The 21792-nt window shown below is 42.3% G+C and overlaps 1 protein-coding gene across 1 annotated transcript; it reads left to right on the forward strand.

The window, feature by feature from the left end:
- Positions 1-7866: 7866 nt before the first annotated feature.
- Positions 7867-9153, forward strand: LOC134911007 (paraneoplastic antigen Ma2-like). The gene has a single exon (XM_063919399.1). It carries the CDS (start codon positions 7867-7869, stop codon positions 9151-9153), a length of 1287 nt encoding a protein of 428 aa, XP_063775469.1.
- The last annotated feature ends 12639 nt before the right edge of the window (positions 9154-21792 follow it).

Raw genomic sequence — 21792 nt, forward strand, 5'->3', positions numbered from 1 at the left:
ACAAATAGATTTTACTTACAGCTGTTTCATATGTTAATTAAGGTGTAATAATATGATGAACAATACTATGGACTAGCGCCCTCAGATCTGTATGTTAATTTTTTTTTTTTTGAACCTCGACTAACAGGAGGTTCTTCTTGAGGTGCGCTGCAGGGTACCCTTTTCTCTCTCTCTCTCTCTCTCTCTCTCTCTCTCTCTCTCTCTATATATATATATATATATAGTGCAAACGGACCGGCACTCCACCTAAACGCAGCTTACGTGCTCCGGTGCCCTCTGGAACTTTGATATAACTCCCAAAGTGAACAAACAGCAGCACTCTGAGACTTCTTTATGGCAATAAGTGTATATTCACATCACACTGAAACCCAACGTTTCGGGGCTCACCTGCCCCTTTGTCAAGGTGACGTCATCTGTGAGCGTCCAGATGCAGGGCACACGGCCGCACTTCCGGGCTAGCGTGAATCACTGGTGGTCTTCTGCTTTCCTATAAAGGTATGTTTTATTTGTTTTGTGTTTGTTACACACCTTGACAAAGGGGTAGGTGAGCCCCGAAACGTTGGATATCAGTGTGATGTGAATATACACTTATTGTCATAAAGAAGTCTCAGAGTGCCGCTGTTTGTTCGTATTGGGAGTTTTATATAAATATATATATATATATATTATACTAGAATAAGAATGAGAAAGGGCGCCTCATAGTGCATAAACCAGTTTCAAGCAAGATTTATTTCCATTTCTTTACACACAATCGGTTTAAAAGTGACGTACCAAATGCGGCGGTCTCAACCACCGTAGGTATAATCGTATAGTAACAGATATTTAGTGGATATACCACAAGCAGTAACGATCAGCAGGCTCACCACCGCCGTCTGCTCCTTCACGCCAGGCCACACCCCTACGCGTTTCGTCACGCTGGACTTCGTCAGAGGGTTGGCCCGGCGTAGCACAACCTTCCAATAAATAGTAACACTTCCTCCAATCAAATAGTGGCATTGTTACCAGATTAAAAACATACCTAAGACAAACTCAGCATGAATATAGAACAATTTTGCTCTTACTTGAATATACATCTAGACACATACAATTAATTTAATACCAACCATAATTGTTTTAAGGCATTAAAAATAAATAAAATAAAGCGAAACTTAAAACCTGTTAAAACCACCTGTGGGTCATTACAATAAACCACCCCTCTAGTTCCAATAATCTATAAACCTCTCTACAGAGGTAATAATCTTTTAGACTGAATAATTGATTAAAAGAAGAAAAACCTCACCCCAAATTTTCAGCTCAAAAATGGGGTGATTTCGAAGCCCTCATTTAAGCCTGCTGGATGTAATGTATTGAGGGTCATTATCCAAAAGGTCTCTCTTCTGGCTAACAATTTAAGCCGATCTCCTCCTCGTTTATCCAATTTTACGTTTTCTAACCCTATGAATTTCATTGTACTCGGGATACTTTTCTGACACGTTTTGAAGTGTCTGGGGACGCTGTGATTTTCAAGATTATTTTTAATATTCCTATAGTGCTCTAAAATACGTAGTTTTAAAACTCTTTTTGTTTTGCCTACATATTTTTTACCGCAACCACATATCAGCATATAAACCACAAATGTGGTGTTACAATTAATAAATTGCTTTATCTGATATTCCCTTTTTCCCCCACTATCTAAAAATGTTTGTTTACCTGTTAACCCATGTGTACACATTTTACAGTTGCCGCAATTATAAAAACCTAAAGTTTTCTTCAAAAAAGTACTACATGGAGTGCCGATTTCCTTAATTAGAGGGAGTTCACTCGGAGCAAGATGATTTTTCAGAGTTTTAGCTCTTCTGAACACTAAACTAGGTTTCTCTGTTATTACTTTTCCCAACACTGAATCCATTTTTAATATATGCCAGTGTCTTTCCAAGCTTTTACGTATGTCATTCACCTTTGCATTATACTGCGTAACAAACGGACACTCCAGTTTTGTATTTCCTTTCATGGGTTCCATGTTTTTATCTTTATACTGGATTAACTGTTTCCTATCTAATAACCGCGTTTTATTTAAAGCTGCATCTATAAGATGTTTGGGATAACCTTTTTCTTTAAATCTAGTTACATATATATTGGCCTGATCTTCAAATTTAGCTATGTCAGTACAATTGCGTCTCAACCTAAGCAATTGTGAAAAAGGGAGATTCTTCTTCCACTTATCATAGTGGCAGCTGTTATAATCCAGATAGTTATTACTATCAACTGGTTTAAAGTGAGTGCATATATCTACTTTGTTATCCTCTTCCCTTATACCAAGATTCAAATCTAAATATTGAATTTGTGTTTTATGTGTATTAAAAGTGAACCCCAAATTAAAATCATTCACATGTAGATGTTGTACAAACTCGGAGAACAATGTTTCTGACCCCTCCCAAACTATTAACAGATCGTCTATATATCTCTTGAACATCACAATCCGATCTTTAAAGGGATTATTATTATATATACAGTTTTGTTCCCATTCTCCCAAGTACACATTTGTGAAACTTGGGGCGCAAATCGTCCCCATCGCCGTCCCGCAGCGTTGAATAAAATAATCCCCCAAGAAAGTAAAATAATTGTGTTTTTTTAACACAAAATTCAAACAATCCAGAATAAAATTAATTCTCTTGATTTCCATAGAGGAATCACGTATCAAAACTGCTCTCACACACTCGATTCCTTTATCATGCAAATACACAAAAGAAGAGCCCCGTATTAGCTCCCTCTATAGATAAGGGTATTTTTAATTTGTCCAAAGTCCCTTTGTCTCAAACTGAAAAAAATCTTTTGCAAAAAGGCTTATCTTTTGCCCCTACGGTGGGAGTGAATCAGTTTAATTTGAATATGGATTTAAATTTATATATACGTAATATGACACTTAAACGTCATTTTCTTAAAAATGAGGCTATAATGAAAAATTAGGATAATGATAAAGCAGTGAATATGACGGGCTTAAAAAATAAAAGCAGCTACTACCCGGTTGAATCTAAGGGTTCCCATTTGGATCTCTTTCATCAGCTAGTTAAGAAAGATTTAGAAAATATAAATATGAAAATAAAGGAAAAAAACCTCACACAGGAGGAATTACAAGCATTGAAGGGGTTAACAGCCAATGAAGAATTGGTGTTCAAACAAGCCGATAAAGGTGGGGGGTTAGTTATAATGGATAGAAGTAATTATATAAAGGAGATGGAAAGACTCCTAGCTGACCCTATTTCCTACGAAAAAATAAAAGGGAATCCCACCAAAGAATTTACTGCTGAACTAGCGGAATTATTAAATAGAGGTAAAACAGAAAAAGTGATAAGTCCTGATGAATTTTACTACTTAATGAATGAAACCCCTAGAATAGCTACAATATACCATCTTCCTAAACTACATAAAAACAAAAAAACCCCTCCAGGACGTCCGATAGTGTCGGGCATAGAATCCTTGACCTCTAGAGTTTCAGAGTTCGTTGATGTTTATTTAAAAAAATATGTTCCCCTATTAGAATCATATGTGAAAGATTCCACCACTGTGCTACAAATATTTGATACTTTCGAATGGAAAGATAGTTATATATGGGGCACTATAGACATAAACTCTCTCTACACGTCGATACCCCATGATAAAGGAATCGAGTGTGTGAGAGCAGTTTTGATACGTGATTCCTCTATGGAAATCAAGAGAATTAATTTTATTCTGGATTGTTTGAATTTTGTGTTAAAACACAATTATTTTACTTTCTTGGGGGATTATTTTATTCAACGCTGCGGGACGGCGATGGGGACGATTTGCGCCCCAAGTTTCGCAAATGTGTACTTGGGAGAATGGGAACAAAACTGTATATATAATAATAATCCCTTTAAAGATCGGATTGTGATGTTCAAGAGATATATAGACGATCTGTTAATAGTTTGGGAGGGGTCAGAAACATTGTTCTCCGAGTTTGTACAACATCTACATGTGAATGATTTTAATTTGGGGTTCACTTTTAATACACATAAAACACAAATTCAATATTTAGATTTGAATCTTGGTATAAGGGAAGAGGATAACAAAGTAGATATATGCACTCACTTTAAACCAGTTGATAGTAATAACTATCTGGATTATAACAGCTGCCACTATGATAAGTGGAGGAAGAATCTCCCTTTTTCACAATTGCTTAGGTTGAGACGCAATTGTACTGACATAGCTAAATTTGAAGATCAGGCCAATATATATGTTACTAGATTTAAAGAAAAAGGTTATCCCAAACATCTTATAGATACAGCTTTAAATAAAACGCGGTTATTAGATAGGAAACAGTTAATCCAGTATAAAGATAAAAACATGGAACCCATGGAAGGAAATACAAAACTGGAGTGTCCGTTTGTTACGCAGTATAATGCAAAGGTGAATGACATACGTAAAAGCTTGGAAAGACACTGGCATATATAAAAAATGGATTCAGTGTTGGGAAAAGTAATAACAGAGAAACCTAGTTTAGTGTTCAGAAGAGCTAAAACTCTGAAAAATCATCTTGCTCCGAGTGAACTCCCTCTAATTAAGGAAATCGGCACTCCATGTAGTACTTTTTTGAAGAAAACTTTAGGTTTTTATAATTGCGGCAATTGTAAAATGTGTACACATGGGTTAACAGGTAAACAAACATTTTTAGATAGTGGGGGAAAAAGGGAATATCAGATAAAGCAATTTATTAATTGTAACACCACATTTGTGGTTTATATGCTGATATGTGGTTGCGGTAAAAAATATGTGGGCAAAACAAAAAGAGTTTTAAAACTACGTATTTTAGAGCACTATAGGAATATTAAAAATAATCTTGAAAATCACAGCGTCCCCAGACACTTCAAAACGTGTCAGAAAAGTAACCCGAGTACAATGAAATTCATAGGGTTAGAAAACGTAAAATTGGATAAACGAGGAGGAGATCGGCTTAAATTGTTAGCCAGAAGAGAGACCTTTTGGATAATGACCCTCAATACATTACATCCAGCAGGCTTAAATGAGGGCTTCGAAATCACCCCATTTTTTAGCTGAAAATTTGGGGTGAGGTTTTTCTTCTTTTAATCAATTATTCAGTCTAAAAGATTATTACCTCTGTAGAGAGGTTTATAGATTATTGGAACTAGAGGGGTGGTTTATTGTAATGACCCACAGGTGGTTTTAACAGGTTTTAAGTTTCGCTTTATTTTATTTATTTTTAATGCCTTAAAACAATTATGGTTGGTATTAAATTAATTGTATGTGTCTAGATGTATATTCAAGTAAGAGCAAAATTGTTCTATATTCATGCTGAGTTTGTCTTAGGTATGTTTTTAATCTGGTAACAATGCCACTATTTGATTGGAGGAAGTGTTACTATTTATTGGAAGGATGTGCTACGCCGGGCCAACCCTCTGACGAAGTCCAGCGTGACGAAACGCGTAGGGTTGTGGCCTGGCCTGAAGGAGCAGACGGCGGTGGTGAGCCTGCTGATCGTTACTGCTTGTGGTATATCCACTAAATATCTGTTACTATACGATTATACCTACGTTGGTTGAGACCGCCGCATTTGGTACGTCACTTTTAAACCGATTGTGTGTAAAGAAATGGAAATAAATCTTGCTTGAAACTGGTTGATGCACTATGAGGCGCCCTTTCTCATTCTTATTCTAGAAATTACTTTCTGCTGGTAGTGGACACTGGTTTAAAGGAGACGCCGATCTCAAGGATTAAAAGTGCTACGTAGACCTTATTTATACCATAGAACACACCTGGTTGGTCTTGGAATTCTATCTCTGAAGCTGGGACTTGTGGTTCCACGGACTGGAATATAGACTTGCGCACTGACTTTTTTGTACCTCATATATATTATACTGTATACATAACATAAATAATAAATATAAATATATGTAGCCCTCTGTATAAATACATGCATTGAGAAAAATGGCCTTTCACACTGGACAGAGGGAGGTATTAGAGTATTAATAGTTATAATTTATTAGTCTTTATTCTGATAATTGTTCATGGTTATATACTATTGTCATATCTAAAGCATATAATAGTCGTGTTAAAAGGTATTAGAGTGGTGCGTGGTATTCTCATGAAGTGGTGAGGGAGAGCGTGAACCCGAGAGAAGCTTCGAGGGGGAGCACGAGGGAGACGGAAAGGAGGACGGTTGGTGAGCTTGTGAGGAGGGAGAGAAGACACAACGCAGCGGAGAGAGGGAGGAGAGAGACTGCGGGTTATGGAGCGGCCGCTACCCTGGACCCTACGGCCGGTAATGCACTGTATCTCCCGGAGGACCCATCGGATCTGAGGACAGGACTTGCAGGAGAGGAGGCGGACAAAATAAAAGGGACAAGCCCTGCCAAGGGTATCTATCGTACCTCAACTGGAGTAGCTGCGGTGATTGCCTACGCGGTGAGTGACGGCGGGCAGCTAATCCTCCCACCAGGGACACACACTTCCTTCTCCACTGCGACACACAACTCGGACTCCCGAGGAGTGGGGTGGTACAACCCGCTGACTGGACGGGTTCCTCTACTGCTGAGGGGCCGGCACGGAATCCAGGTCGTCTTATTGACATTAGGAGAAAGGTGAAACGGAGAGCAGTGACGCACTTCAGTACCGCCCTCATATAAATCCCTCTCTTATAGTAAATCAGCTGGGTACTGAAGGGTGGGGAGCAGTGACGCACTTCAGTAACGCCCTCATGGAGATCCCTCCCTTATAGTAATTCCGTCTGGCACTGCATATAGGGATCATTAAGGACATAGGAATCCAATGTACCTATACTCTATAGGGCAAAGTGAGACTAATTATACTGTTGTATGAGACCAGCTTTTCGAGTAGGGAAAAGACAACCAACTTAACTATCCAATAGAGTAACTCCTTTCTCGGATATATATGCAGAGTCTCACCCAGAAGGGAGATAAAGTGTACACGGATTCCGCCTAGACCCCTTATTGAAGTCAACCCTCCTTTATATAATAATATTAGGGTTGGGGGAGCATTGCGGAATCAATCTATATTGACATCCAGGAACTGAGGAATTATATAATTGACTACTATTTCTTCATAAACGAAACCCTGGATAACCAAGTTGCAGCGTGGCAACCATAGTAATATAATCCCTTTGCATGATTATGCGGCTGTACTACATCCTCTATTGGGATATATAAAGTGAACTCAAGGGCCCCAACTGTGCACCAACGACTAATTCCTCATACTAATAGGAAAATCCACTATGAGATACCACTACAACACCACAAGATAGGGTCGGTACTCTAATTAGAACGCATGAAAATCGATTGGTTGGTATAGAGATGAAAATCGATTGGTTGGTATAGAGTATCAGTTAGAACCGGTTCTAAAATACATTATTCAAGGCATATAATTTATTGTGAAAAAACAAGAAGGTATTAATTGTATTAATTTATTTCGCTGTCATTAATTGTAAACTGTTATGTGATCGTATGAAATGTTCCACTGATCTAATTTTAATGCTATATCTATATATATATAAATAAGGTATCGAAGCCTTAATAAAATATTTAATTATTTACTTACCTGTATATTGAAGTCCAGATGAGAAGTCTTTAATATATCTGAAAAAAACAAAAGTGGGTACAACTTGTATTAATGGTTTAAGGGTAATTACTATTGCATGAAGGGCTTTCCCAAGCAAGCCTGGGAATCTTACTGCTTGGGTGGAGGCACTCATACTTAATAATACAATAATCTAAACCCTTTCAGAAGAATAGCGGAAGGGAGGGTTACAAGTGGAGGCACTGCTGAGATCCCTATAATACTGTTGTCTCCTGTTTACCAATAATTAGTGTCAGTATGGAAGTTATTACCGAAGTTGACATGGGGCGATGGTGCCAACAGAAAGGGGTGGATCCTATATACTGTTTTGGGTTACGAGGAAACCTGGTCACTGTAACTGATGACAGTATGTTAAAGACCGTGGGGAATTTATGTGGTGTAATGCAACCATGTATAATTGATAAATGGACAGGCCCATATGGAAATGTTTGTGCTGTTCTCCTTAAGAATGGACAACCTTTGGACAGAACACTGATTCCAAGTATGGTATTATTAGAAGGCACTATGGGAAGGAAAGTACAGATAATGTGGCCTGACGAGAGGAGTGAAGAGGAAGCTGCTGAAGTCGCTCAAGGAGAAGCTTTAAATGGTCCCGGAATGGGGGAACCAATGTCTGGGGGTTGTTTTCCGACTACTAGTGGAGTAGGGGATCCTTCTATCTCTAACCCGATGGGTCCCTCTGACAATCCAGTAGATAATGTAGTGGATAAAGTGGTAAGCCACCTTGAAAGGTGGCATTATGAAGGAGGATACCGACGATTAAGAATCTTTTCCGGAATTATCCCTGTTCCAGCTCGAGAAGAAAATTATGAGATGTGGCGTGAAGCTGCTATTCAACATTCTGAGGAATGGCAATGTCCTGAACACATCAGGCGACAAAGGGTGGTTGAGAGTTTACGTGGACCTGCTATGGGGGTGATCCAGGCTACTCGCCGCAGTAACCCTACCGCCGCCCTGAGGGATTATATCGAAGCCTTGGATTTTTCTTTTGGGACATTGGAAGATGTGGGAGATCTGATGGCCCGATTGAATTGTACTTATCAAGAATATGGAGAGACCTTGACACATTATATATACCGGGTCGACCGATTAATATATAAGATCGTGGATAAAGGCGGACTTAGTCCAGAGATAGTTAATGAAAAAAGGTTAAAACAAGTATTAAAAGGGGCACTGACTAATAACCCTGTAGCTCAAAGGTTAAGATGCACCATGGCTAGTGCTACACCTCCTAGTTTGACAGATTTAGTCAAGGAAGTAAAATTAGAAGAGGTCCAAATTGAAAATCGGGAAAAGTCTGTGAGAAAAGTTAAAGTGGTGTTACCATCGGCTGACACTCCTCCTTCTACTATGGATGACCGACTGTTAAAATTAATGGAGGAGCAAAACAAGAAAATCGATCAACTGATTGCTCTACAGACTCAGCAACAACCCCTGGCAACTACTCGAACATCTGTATGGGGTAGAGGACTAAATCGAAGGGGAGGACCTCGAACCAATATAGAATGTTATAGCTGCGGACAGATTGGGCATCGGTCATTTGAATGACCACCGAGGAAGCAACACCAATCGGAGGAGGGAGGCTCTGGAGGAAAACGAGAACGGGAGCCCTGTGGACCCCTCACAGGCTCCCCGATCATAAAGGTTCAAGCCATGGGGAGTGCACAGTGGTCTCATAATCTTCCGGACAATTTATTGGGGCATGCACCTTTAACTAGGGCTATTATTAATGGAAAAGACTGCACTATACTAATGGATAGTGGGTCGCAAGTATCTATTGTCTTTGAGTCCTGGTATAATGATCATCTTTCAGATATCCCCATTAACCCTCTCAGTGGACTTACCATCTGGGGATTGAGTGAGCAGCGGTATCCCTATCTAGGGTATATTATTACGCAAATTACGTTTGAACCAGGTTTGGGCTCCCCCAATGAGACTGTTCCGTTGATAGCTCTCGTTTGTCCGGATTCTCCAGGAGACAATGGAAATTTACCCGTTATTGTGGGCACTAATACTAACATGTACAGGAATCTCATTAAGTGGTGTGAAAAACAAGAAATTGAATTCAGAGCCCCTCGGGGAACAGAAGAGATGGAAGGAAAATGTAGGTACCTAATAAGAGAGGAATGTTTATCTGGTGGAACAAGTGCCACCGAAACCGGTGATAATGGTCATGTTAACTCAAGACTTAAATTAGAATCTTGTTTCGAGGGGAGTGACATCCATAATGACTGTAAACAACTATTGATGGATCAATTATTACTGAGGGAGGCGGTTTTCTCCAAAGATGAATGGGATCTAGGGTCTGCGATAGGAGTGGAACACCATATTAAATTGACGGATGAAACGCCTTTCCGGGAAAGGTCAAGGAGGCTGGCGCCCGCGGATTTTGAGGATGTATGGAATCACCTAAAGGGGCTACTGGAGAATCAAGTAATTGCGGATTCTGAAAGTCAATATGCCTCCCCTATAGTGGTGGCTAGAAAGAAAAATGGGGATATTAGACTGTGCATAGACTACCGCACGTTGAACAGCCGAACTGTTCCGGACCAATATACAGTCCCTAAGGTCGAAGAAGCACTAGATTGTCTGCAAGGCAGCCAGTGGTTTTCGGTGTTGGACCTCCGCTGTGGGTATTACCAGATTCCCATGAGTCCAAATGATAGATCCAAGACTGCATTCATATGTCCTATTGGGTTTTTTGAATTTCTGAAGATGCCTCAAGGTATAACCGGAGCTCCCGCCACCTTCCAGAGGACTATGGAAAGAACAGTGGGAGATATGTGTTATCGGGAAGTTTTGGTTTACTTGGATGACATCATTGTATTTGGTAAGACTCTTCAAGAACACAATGAGAGATTGATGAAAGTATTGGATCGTTTACAATCCCGAGGACTTAAACTGTCAATTGACAAGTGCAAATTCTGTCGTTCATCAGTCAAATATTTAGGGCATATCGTAAGTCGACAGGGGATAGCAACTGACCCTGATAAAGTAAACACCGTACAGAATTGGCCACGACCCGAAAATCTCAAGGATTTGCGATCATTTTTAGGTTTTTGCGGGTATTATCGCAAATTTGTCCCTCAATATTCTCAAATCGCCCGACCTCTCACAGATCTTACTAGAGGATATCCGACAAGGAAGGGGGAGTACCACCAACCCCGGAAGGATAGAGATTATTTTAAACCTAAAGAACCTTTCGGAAGTCGATGGAATTCAGCCTGTGAAGAGGCTTTTGAAAAATTAAAAGATCGATTAACGCACTCTACTGTATTAGCGTATGCAAACCCTGAGCTTCCTTATGAAGTCCACATAGATGCATCATTTGATAGTTTGGGAGGTGTGTTATATCAAAATCAAGATCAGCAACTCAGACCAGTGGCGTATGTTAGTCGGGGACTATCTCAAAGTGAGAAGAAATATCCTGTGCATAAATTGGAGTTCCTCGCCCTTAAATGGGCATTAACTGAGAAGTTTCATGACTATCTTTATGGCGCTAGGTTTGTAGTCCAAACCGATAACAATCCCTTAACATATATTCAGACTACTGCTAAACTTGATGCGACAGGACACCGATGGTTGGCCGCTTTAAGTAATTATAACTTCAACATAAAATACCGACCTGGGAATAGCAATCAGGATGCAGATGCTCTATCCAGAATGCCCCGTAGACAAGGTAATGCAGATCCCCAGGAATGGGTAGAAGTTCCTGCATCGGATGTAAAGGTGCTCTGTCATCAGATTAGTATTACCCGGACTGCCATGGTAGCGGCCATTACATTGATAGGAGCCTCTGAAAAAGCTATACCGACTCATTATTGTAGGCTGAATCGAGCCGAAGTAGAGGGAATGGAAATGATCAGCTCAGCACAGATGGCAATGGAACAGAAAGCAGATGAGGATATTTCCCCAATTGTTCGTATTCTAGAGGGGAGTCCTTTACCTGTTCAAGAGGAGAATCTTACGGTTAAATCCCGAATGTTGATTCGTCAATTGAAGCGACTCATATTACAAGATGGACTAGTTTATCGGAGCAGCATACGGCCAGATGGCAGCAAAAGATTACAATTGGTATTACCTAGTAACTATACCCAATTGGTCTTATCTGAGTTGCATGATAGGCATGGCCATCTGGGATACGACAAAACTCAAGGGTTAATTGCTGACCGCTTCTTCTAGCCTTTCATGAACAAAGACATTGATCATTATTGCAAGACCTGTGGGAACTGTATACTGAGGAAAACCCTTCCAGCCAGAGCAGCTCCATTAGTCAACATTCAAAGCTCTGGGCCCATGGACTTGGTATGCATTGACTTTTTAAGCTTGGAAGAGCCTGGAGGGAAGGATGGACACATATTAGTGATTACAGACCATTTCACTAGGTATGCTCCGGCCTATGTGACCCCAAACCAGAAAGCAGTTACCGTGGCTAAAACCCTATGGGAACAGTTTTTTCAGCATTACGGGTTACCTGCAAGAATACACTCAGATCAAGGCCGAGAATTCGAAAGTCGACTAATTAGGGAACTCTGCCTATGTTGTGGAATAAGAAAATCCCGAACGACACCCTACCACCCTCAAGGGGATCCTCAACCGGAAAGGTTCAATCGGACTTTGTTAAATATGCTAGGAACCTTGAGTCCAACCCAGAAATACAAGTGGAAACAACATGTATCTTCTTTAGTGCATGCATATAACTGCACTAAGAATGGATCTACAGGATATACACCGTATTTCCTAATGTTTGGGAGAGAAGCTCGACTCCCTATTGATGTTTGTTTGGGGACACCGCCACATAACAACGCTTCCTCCCATACTCAATATGTAAAACGTCTTCAGAATCAGCTAAAGAACGCATATCAAATAGCGCAAGCAGCTTCGAAACGCTCCGGAGAAAAGAATAAGATTCAATATGATCGCCATGTAAGAGAACATCGGTTGCTTCCTGGAGATAGAGTTTTGCTGCGAATATTTGGGGTTCCAAGAAGTCGGAAGCTTACTAATAGATGGCGACCCTATCCATATATTATCCTCAGACAACTTCCAGATCTTCCCGTATATCAATTGGTACCTGAAGATGGAATAGGTCCTCAAGTAACATATCACTGGCAGCATCTATTACCTATATCCCAACATACACGATGGAGAAGTAGTAATGGTGATACAGACAAAGGCACTACCCCACCTGGAAATAGGTCTTTGGGTGCTGAACCCAATAAACGAGACAAATCAGTAGATGAAGCTGAAGAGGAGGATGAATATTATAGTGGAAGGTACTATAAAGAGAAGGAGCCTTCGGAGAAGATTGAAGGAACAGCAGAGGATACCACCCAGTGGAATATTTGGAATAATGTATCTACCATGTATGGTAATGATTGGGGCATGGAATACCACAATAGGAGTGATGAAGGAACTGGCAAAAGTTGTATCGAGGTACCGGTCCTTGATGAAGCTAACGGGGAGAACAGCCCTGAATCCGAAACGGGTTCTCTTCAATTACCTAGGCCCCAAAGAATGCGGAAGCCCCCTAGGGTGCTCACCTATGACCAATTGGGGATTCCTACTGAAGTACCTTTGGTAGTACAATCCAAGCCCGTGTTACCCTGGCCCTATTTTTAACAAATAGCCTATATGGGGTGGTGATTTCAAAATTCCCTTCATTCGAATCACCAGGGGGAGAATGTAGCCCTCTGTATAAATACATGCATTGAGAAAAATGGCCTTTCACACTGGACAGAGGGAGGTATTAGAGTATTAATAGTTATAATTTATTAGTCTTTATTCTGATAATTGTTCATGGTTATATACTATTGTCATATCTAAAGCATATAATAGTCGTGTTAAAAGGTATTAGAGTGGTGCGTGGTATTCTCATGAAGTGGTGAGGGAGAGCGTGAACCCGAGAGAAGCTTCGAGGGGGAGCACGAGGGAGACGGAAAGGAGGACGGTTGGTGAGCTTGTGAGGAGGGAGAGAAGACACAACGCAGCGGAGAGAGGGAGGAGAGAGACTGCGGGTTATGGAGCGGCCGCTACCCTGGACCCTACGGCCGGTAATGCACTGTATCTCCCGGAGGACCCATCGGATCTGAGGACAGGACTTGCGGGAGAGGAGGCAGACAAAATAAAAGGGACAAACCCTGCCAAGGGTATCTATCGTACCTCAACTGGAGTAGCTGCGGTGATTGCCTACGCGGTGAGTGACGGCGGGCAGCTAATCCTCCCACCAGGGACACACACTTCCTTCTCCACCGCGACACACAACTCGGACTCCCGAGGAGTGGGGTGGTACAACCCGCTGACTGGACGGGTTCCTCTACTGCTGAGGGGCCGGCACGGAATCCAGGTCGTCTTATTGACATTAGGAGAAAGGTGAAACGAAGAGCAGTGACGCACTTCAGTACCGCCCTCATATAAATCCCTCTCTTATAGTAAATCAGCTGGGTACTGAAGGGTGGGGAGCAGTGACGCACTTCAGTAACGCCCTCATGGAGATCCCTCCCTTATAGTAATTCCGTCTGGCACTGCATGTAGGGATCATTAAGGACATAGGAATCCAATGTACCTATACTCTATAGGGCAAAGTGAGACTAATTATACTGTTGTATGAGACCAGCTTTTCGAGTAGGGAAAAGACAACCAACTTAACTATCCAATAGAGTAACTCCTTCCTCGGATATATATGCAGAGTCTCACCCAGAAGGGAGATAAAGTGTACACGGATTCCGCCTAGACCCCTTATTGAAGTCAACCCTCCTTTATATAATAATATTAGGGTTGGGGGAGCATTGCGGAATCAATCTATATTGACATCCAGAAACTGAGGAATTATATAATTGACTACTATTTCTTCATAAACGAAACCCTGGATAACCAAGTTGCAGCATGGCAACCATAGTAATATAATCCCTTTGCATGATTATGCGGCTGTACTACATCCTCTATTGGGATATATAAAGCGAACTCAAGGGCCCCAACTGTGCACCAACGACTAATTCCTCATACTAATAGGAAAATCCACTATGAGATACCACTACAACACCACAAGATAGGGTCGGTACTCTAATTAGAACGCATGAAAATCGATTGGTTGGTATAGAGATGAAAATCGATTGGTTGGTATAGAGTATCAGTTAGAACCGGTTCTAAAATACATTATTCAAGGCATATAATTTATTGTGAAAAACAAGAAGGTATTAATTGTATTAATTTATTTCGCTGTCATTAATTGTAAACTGTTATGTGATCGTATGAAATGTTCCACTGATCTAATTTTAATGCTATATCTATATATATATGAATAAGGTATCGAAGCCTTAATAAAATATTTAATTATTTACTTACCTGTATATTGAAGTCCAGATGAGAAGTCTTTAATATATCTGAAAAAAACAAAAGTGGGTACAACTTGTATTAATGGTTTAAGGGTAATTACTATTGCATGAAGGGCTTTCCCAAGCAAGCCTGGGAATCTTACTGCTTGGGTGGAGGCACTCATACTTAATAATACAATAATCTAAACCCTTTCAGAAGAATAGCGGAAGGGAGGGTTACATATATATTTTGTTTTCCCTATGATCCAAAATAATAACCACAACATCTGAATATTGCACTCACTGAGTATAAAATATATGAGCTCCTTTTTTGTAGTACATTTATTTTTAGCACAAGTACGCTATAAATAGTTTATCTCCACCATCTGACTCTGGTTGCCAAGCAATGAGTTCCATCATTCCACTGTGCTGGCCAATGCAATCACTGGTGATGGGGACACGACTCCTGCTTCCTTGGTCATCCAATTAACAACAGAAATATTTTGGCTGCATAGCTGATATATTAATTATCAGAACCAGTAAAACTCTCAAGTATGAAGGTGCCTAGTGTCCCTCATATACACTTTAACTATATACTGTACAGTATATACAGTATATAGTTTAGTTGTGACTTAAAATGTGTTCAACCTGGCAGTGAATTACACCCCCTCTGTAAAAAAAGAAAATGCTGATACTCTAGGGAACTGTGATTCAAGAAAGTTTGGGAACCACAGCTCTACACAGTAACAAGATGGCACAGCACATGCGCAGGAATGAAGCATCCTTGGAGGAACTATGTTGGAGTGCTATACCAATAACAGACACGTCTCTCACTCATGACTTGTCCCACATGCCCTGGTGCCACCTACTGTACAGTGGAAACTGTGTACAAATATAGAATTTGACAGTTGCTCAGAATTACACCTCAGTAGTACAATCAAATTACCAGCTGCCTTATTAGATATTATTAAGGGATCGTCCATATTCTTTGTAACCGCAGTCTGCCCGCTGCTCCACCTTCCATGCCATTCAGCCCCACCCCTTCTCTATCTGCTCCTCCAGCCCTCACTCTGTCCTGCTTCACCCCTCTTTGCTTGCTGTTGCGTCTCACTCTGCCCTGCCCCCTGCTCAGTCTGCCCCCCCACCCCTGCCGCTCCATCCCACCCCAATACCTACCCCACTCCTGGCAGCTGACAGGTCCTTCTCCTCTCCGACTAGGCTAGGGCCTGTCAGGTTTCACTAGCAGTGGGAGCCATTGAAGGGGGATGCGCACGGCTCCCACTGTGTATACATGTCGGAGACAGGACAGGCCTTTAGACTATTATACAAAGCCGTCATCCTGCACACTTTTAGCTATTTATTTATTATGTTTTTTAAATGTGCCCCTTTTTTTGAAACCTGTTAATTTTTTTACTAAAGTAAATGTATTTCCTCTCTCCAACGTCTCCCGCTTAGTGCTTCTCTGTGGGTATTTGGGTATGATACAATGGGCCGGAGCTGTAGTTGAGCTCAAAGATGCCATATACTGTACAAAAAGATAATGGGGGTAGTTCCAAGTTGATCGCAGCAGGAAATTTTTTTGCAGTTGGGCAAAACCATGTGCACTGCAGGGGGGGCAGATATAACATTTGCAGAGAGAGTTAGATTTGGGTGGGTTATTTTGTTTCTGTGCAGGGTAAATACTGGCTGCTTTATTTTTACACTGCAATTTAGATTGCAAATTAAACACACCACACCCAAATCTAACTCTCTCTGCACATGTTATATCTGCCTCCCCTGCAGTGCACGTGGTTTTGCCCAAGTGCTAACAAAGTTCCTGCTGTGATCAACTCAGAATTACCCCCAATGTACACCATTATCTTTAGATATGTGCAGTAACGCCGGGTACACACTGGATGGCGTATGTACATGGCAATCTCGTTAGCGACGGGACCCGGCGGTGAGGCAGACATCAGCAAGTGCATAGACACTTACCAATGCTGCCAGCGATAAATGATGACGGGAAGGAGGGGGGGAGCGGGGGATCATGCTGCATTCGGCAGAATGGCCCTCGCTGGCGATATCACCTGTCGGACCTGCCTGCATGGCCGACGGGCATGCGATGCATACATACTGGACAATATCATGAACGATGTGTCCGAATCAGGCACATCATACACGATATCGTCTAGTGGGTACGCACCTTAAAATATCAAATGTATTCGGAGTCAAAATATAAGCCGTAATATATTGAATTATACGTCTAACTATAACTAACAATTTAATATTGGATGATAAGAGGGGATATCTAGCTGCTGGCTGTGGGGTGCCCTGCAATCCTCAGTGGCCAAGAGACAAGAGCTAAAAAATAGAATCATCTCCGGAGATCACTAAATGATCCAATAAATGTATCTATTGTTCAAAAGTATCTCTTTACAATAATGTTTAATTTAGAAATTAGTCATTTGCTAAATATAACAATTTATTAAATGAGTCAATAGAAAACAATTATTAATAAGGACAATGGGGGTCATTCCGAGTTGATCGTAGCTGTGCTAAATTTAGCACAGCTACGATCAGGCACTCAGACATGCGGGGACGCCCAGCACAGGGCTAGTCCGCCCCACATGTCAGTGCCGCCCCCTCCCTACCCCCCTTCCCCCCCATCCCCTGCAGAAATGCAAAAGCATCGCACAGCTGATAAGCACTGGAGTGCAGTGGAGTGCAGTGTCCGGAAGACCCTGATCATTTATAGATGCACATGTCTCCTGTTTGGAACCACCAGCCTCACTCAGTGCTCAGAAACAACAAAAGATGTAAGGGATTGGTTAAGAAGATATGCCGGCCCGACAGCCGGTATATTAACTACATCCCGATGTAAGACCTATAGTATGTAAATGTGATCCGCCCCCTTAGGGGACCGGCTGTCCGTTACAAGAGACAGAGGGTCTGATTTAAAGATGGACGCAGATGCCATTTAGCATGCAGCGGCTGTGTGAAAATATGCAAGTGTTGCAGCTGCCTGGAACCGCTATGCCATTTTTTTTTTACCGGTGGTTTCTGCAGCTGCCAGTGTGAGCCTCTGGAGGGTAAGTATTGAAAGAATAGGTGCAGGACGTGCGCAATGGGCTCCCCGGGACCCCAGGGGCCCGTGCGCACTGCACACACTGCATCCATTATAGATAAGCCAGTGCTCTGAATCAGGCCAGAGTGTTATGCTGGGTACACACTAGGCCGACGGATCGGCCATCTGGACAACAGATCAGCCATCCCGGAGATCCACCGTCCTATCTGTATACACTTACTAATCGTCTGCCCGATGTGTTGTGCCTGACGTCACTACTGGGTTGGCATTACATGTACCCGCCCAGTTGTGATTTCAGCCTCTGCAGCAATTGTACAAATGGTCTGCAGACCAACCATACACACACAGCACAATGCATCAATACTGTATATCTGCAGATATATCGCCCATCGGCTGTGCTGCAGGGCCAACGCAATATGCCTGTGAACTAAATATCGGGGGGTACACACCCTCCGATGTGCCGATTATATATTGGCCATTCAATTGAACGGCTAGTGCAGGCTTTTTCAACCAGTGTGCCGTGGCACACTAGTGTGCCGCGACCAGTTGCAAGGTGTGCCGCAAAGCCAGACAGTTTCCTGCATCTTCAGAGTGAACTGTTGGCCCGGGCTCTTCTTAGAGGATCAATCGTGCTCCGACCGTGACCTATGCCTTGAAGACGCAGCGGTGTGATATCATAGGTCATGGACGCTGCGTCTCACCACCCAGTCAGCCCACCCACCTGCATACACATCTTCCAGTTCTTGCCTGCATACACAGCTTTCCTTGCCCACCCACATCCACACCTGCCCGACCACCCGCTGCTCAGTGTTCGCAGCACTCCCCTATGAACAACCCCCGCCACTGAGGGACAGGGAGGAGGACAGCTGACCGGTAGGGGCTAATATTTGTTATTTTATTTCTCCTGTGGGGAACAATAGGATTTATGTGGGGAGAATAAGGATTTATGGGGGGAACAATGTGAATAATTCATGTGGGGAGCAATAGGATTTATGTAGGGAGCAACATGATTTATGTGGGGAGCAATGTGATTGATTTATGTGGGGGGCAATAGAATTTATGTAGGGAGCAACAGGATTTATGTGGGGAGCAATGTGATTGTTTTTTTGTGTAGGCCAATGTATGTGTGTTGTTCTTTTAACTGTGAGGGCCAATGTGTGTTTTTTGTTTTTTTTCTGTGGGGAACTGATGGTGTGCCTTGGCAATTTTAAAATATAGGGAGTGATTCCGAGTTGTTCGCTCGCTAGCTGCTTTTAGCAGCATTGCACACGCTAGGCCGCCGCCCTCTGGGAGTGTATCTTAGCTTAGCAGAATTGCGAATAGAAAATTCTTAGCAGTTTCTGAGTAGCTCGAGACTTACTCACACATAGTGATCAGTTCAGTCAGTTTCGTTCCTGGTTTGACGTCACACACACGCCCAGCTTTCGCCCAGCCACTCCCCCGTTTCTCCAGACACTCCCGCGTTTTTCCCTGACACGCCTGCGTTTTTCCGCACACTCCCAGAAAACGTCCAGTTTCCGCCCAGAAACACCCACTTCCTGTCAATCACACTACGATCACTTCAACGATGAAAAATCTTTGTTCGGGCGTCAGTAAATCTACTAAGTTTTGTGTTAAAATACTAACCGCATGCGCACTGCGAACCATGCGCTTGCGCATTTTTGCCTTAATCGCTCCGTTGCGAAAATCGGCAACAAGTGAACAACTCGGAATGACCCCCATTGTCCGGTGTGCCGTGAGTAAAAACAGGTTGAAAATCACTGGGCTACTGTTTACCAACCATTAAGAATTCTGGAAAGTGGGATATTCAGTAACTGGATGGATCTCACCAGTCTGCGTAGAGTCCTCCAGTAAGCTGAGGTTTCATATAGGGAGCAAAGAGTATATATGGCAAATTGGCTGATTTCCAAATTAATTGATATTGGGGGTCATTCCGAGTTGTTCGCTCGCAAGCTGCTTTTAGCAGCTTTGCACATGCTAAGCCGCCGCCCTCTGGGAGTGAATCTTAGCTTATCAAAATTGCGAACGAAAGATTCTCAAAATTGCGAATAGACACTTCTTAGCAGTTCCTGAGTAGCTCCAGACTTACTCGGCATCTGCGATCAGTTCAGTCAGTTTCGTTCCTGGTTTGACGTCACAAACACACCCAGCGTTCGCCCAGACACTCCTCCGTTTCTCCAGCCACTCCCGCGTTTTTCCCAGAAACGGTAGCGTTTTTTCGCACACACCCATAAAACGGCCAGTTTCCGCCCAGAAACACCCACTTCCTGTCAATCACATTACGATCACCAGAACGAAGAAAAAAACCTCATAATGCCGTGAGTAAAATACCTAACTGCATAGCAAATTTACTTGGCGCAGTCGCAGTGCGAACATTGCGCATGCGCATTAGCGACTAATCGCTCCGTTGCGGAAAAAAAATAACGAGCGAGCAACTCGGAATGACCCCCATTGTATTTAAAATAATTTTTAAAACTATATACATGTATTGGGTGTTTTAGTGATTGTGAAAGCTGCCTTTTTCTTTTTACACAATTTAAATAAGTGTGGATTTGCACAGTTTGACAAAAGATGCGCAATGTGTCAATGAATGTGTCAATTTAATTCTGGCCCTTAGTGTTAAAGTAAATGATTTCTCTGTCCCAGTTGTGCAGCAATGAATTGAATTTCAGTGAGTAGTTGCTGCTTGTTATACCTCTACTATATCGATGCTTTGATAGGTCTTGTTGGTCTTCCATTACATTGTATTTCGGGGGTAATTCAGACTTGATCGCAGATGCAAATTTTTTAGCAGTTGGGCAAAACCATGGCCCTCATTCCGAGTTGTTCGCTCGCTAGCCGCTTTTCGCAGCTGTACACACGCTAAGCCGCCGCCCTCTGGGAGTGTATCTTAGCTTAGCAGAATTGCGAACGAAGTATTCGCAATATTGCGAAAAGATTTTTCTGTGCAGTTTCTGAGTAGCTCGAGACTTAGGGTGTGTACACACGGTGAGATTTTTTCTTAAGATTTTGACTATATAGTCAAAATCGTAAGAAAAGTTAGTGCAGATCGCAAGGTGAAAGTCACCTTGCGATCCCGATGCGCGGTCCCGCCAGGTCGGCATCGCAAGAAAAGATAGACTGTGCAGGCAAGTCAATCCTTGCTAGATCGGTGTACTATCTAGTTCATCTCACATGTCAATGACATCTCACATAAGCCAAAATCTCACATAAGCCAAAATCGTAAGCACACATAGTCCATATCTCAAGAAAAGTTAGTCAAAATCTGTCCTATCTGGCCTCCGGGGAGTTCAAGGGAAATCGCAAGTAAAAATAGGACATAGCAAGGATCTCACAGTGTGTACACACCCTTACTCTTCCAGTGCGATCAGTTCAGTGCTTGTCGTTCCTGGTTTGACGTCACAAACACACCCAGCGTTCGCCCAGACACTCCCCCGTTTCTTCAGCCACTCCCGCATTTTTTCCAGAAACGGCAGCGTTTTTTCACACACTCCCATAAAAGGGCCAGTTTCCGCCCAGAAACACCCACTTCCTGTCAATCACACAACGATCACCAGAACGAAGAAAAAACCTTGTAATGCCGTGAGTAAAATACCAAACTTATTAGCAAATTTACTTGGCGCAGTCGCAGTGCGAACATTGCACATGCGCAATTAGCGGAAAATCGCTGCGATGCAAAGAAAATTACTGAGCGAACAACTCTGAATGAGGGCCCATGTGCACTGCAGGGGGGGGGGGGGGGCAGATATAACATGTGCAGAGAGAGTTAGATTTGGGTGGGGTGTGTTCAAACTGAAATCTAAATTGCTG

Source organism: Pseudophryne corroboree, chromosome 4 (assembly GCF_028390025.1).
Source record: "Pseudophryne corroboree isolate aPseCor3 chromosome 4, aPseCor3.hap2, whole genome shotgun sequence".
Taxonomy (NCBI): Eukaryota; Metazoa; Chordata; class Amphibia; order Anura; family Myobatrachidae; genus Pseudophryne; species Pseudophryne corroboree.

What these genes read in the sequence shown, in the direction of transcription:
- LOC134911007 (XM_063919399.1), top strand. Translation starts at nt 7,867, where the DNA reads ATGGGGCGATGGTGCCAACAGAAAGGGGTGGATCCTATATACTGTTTT.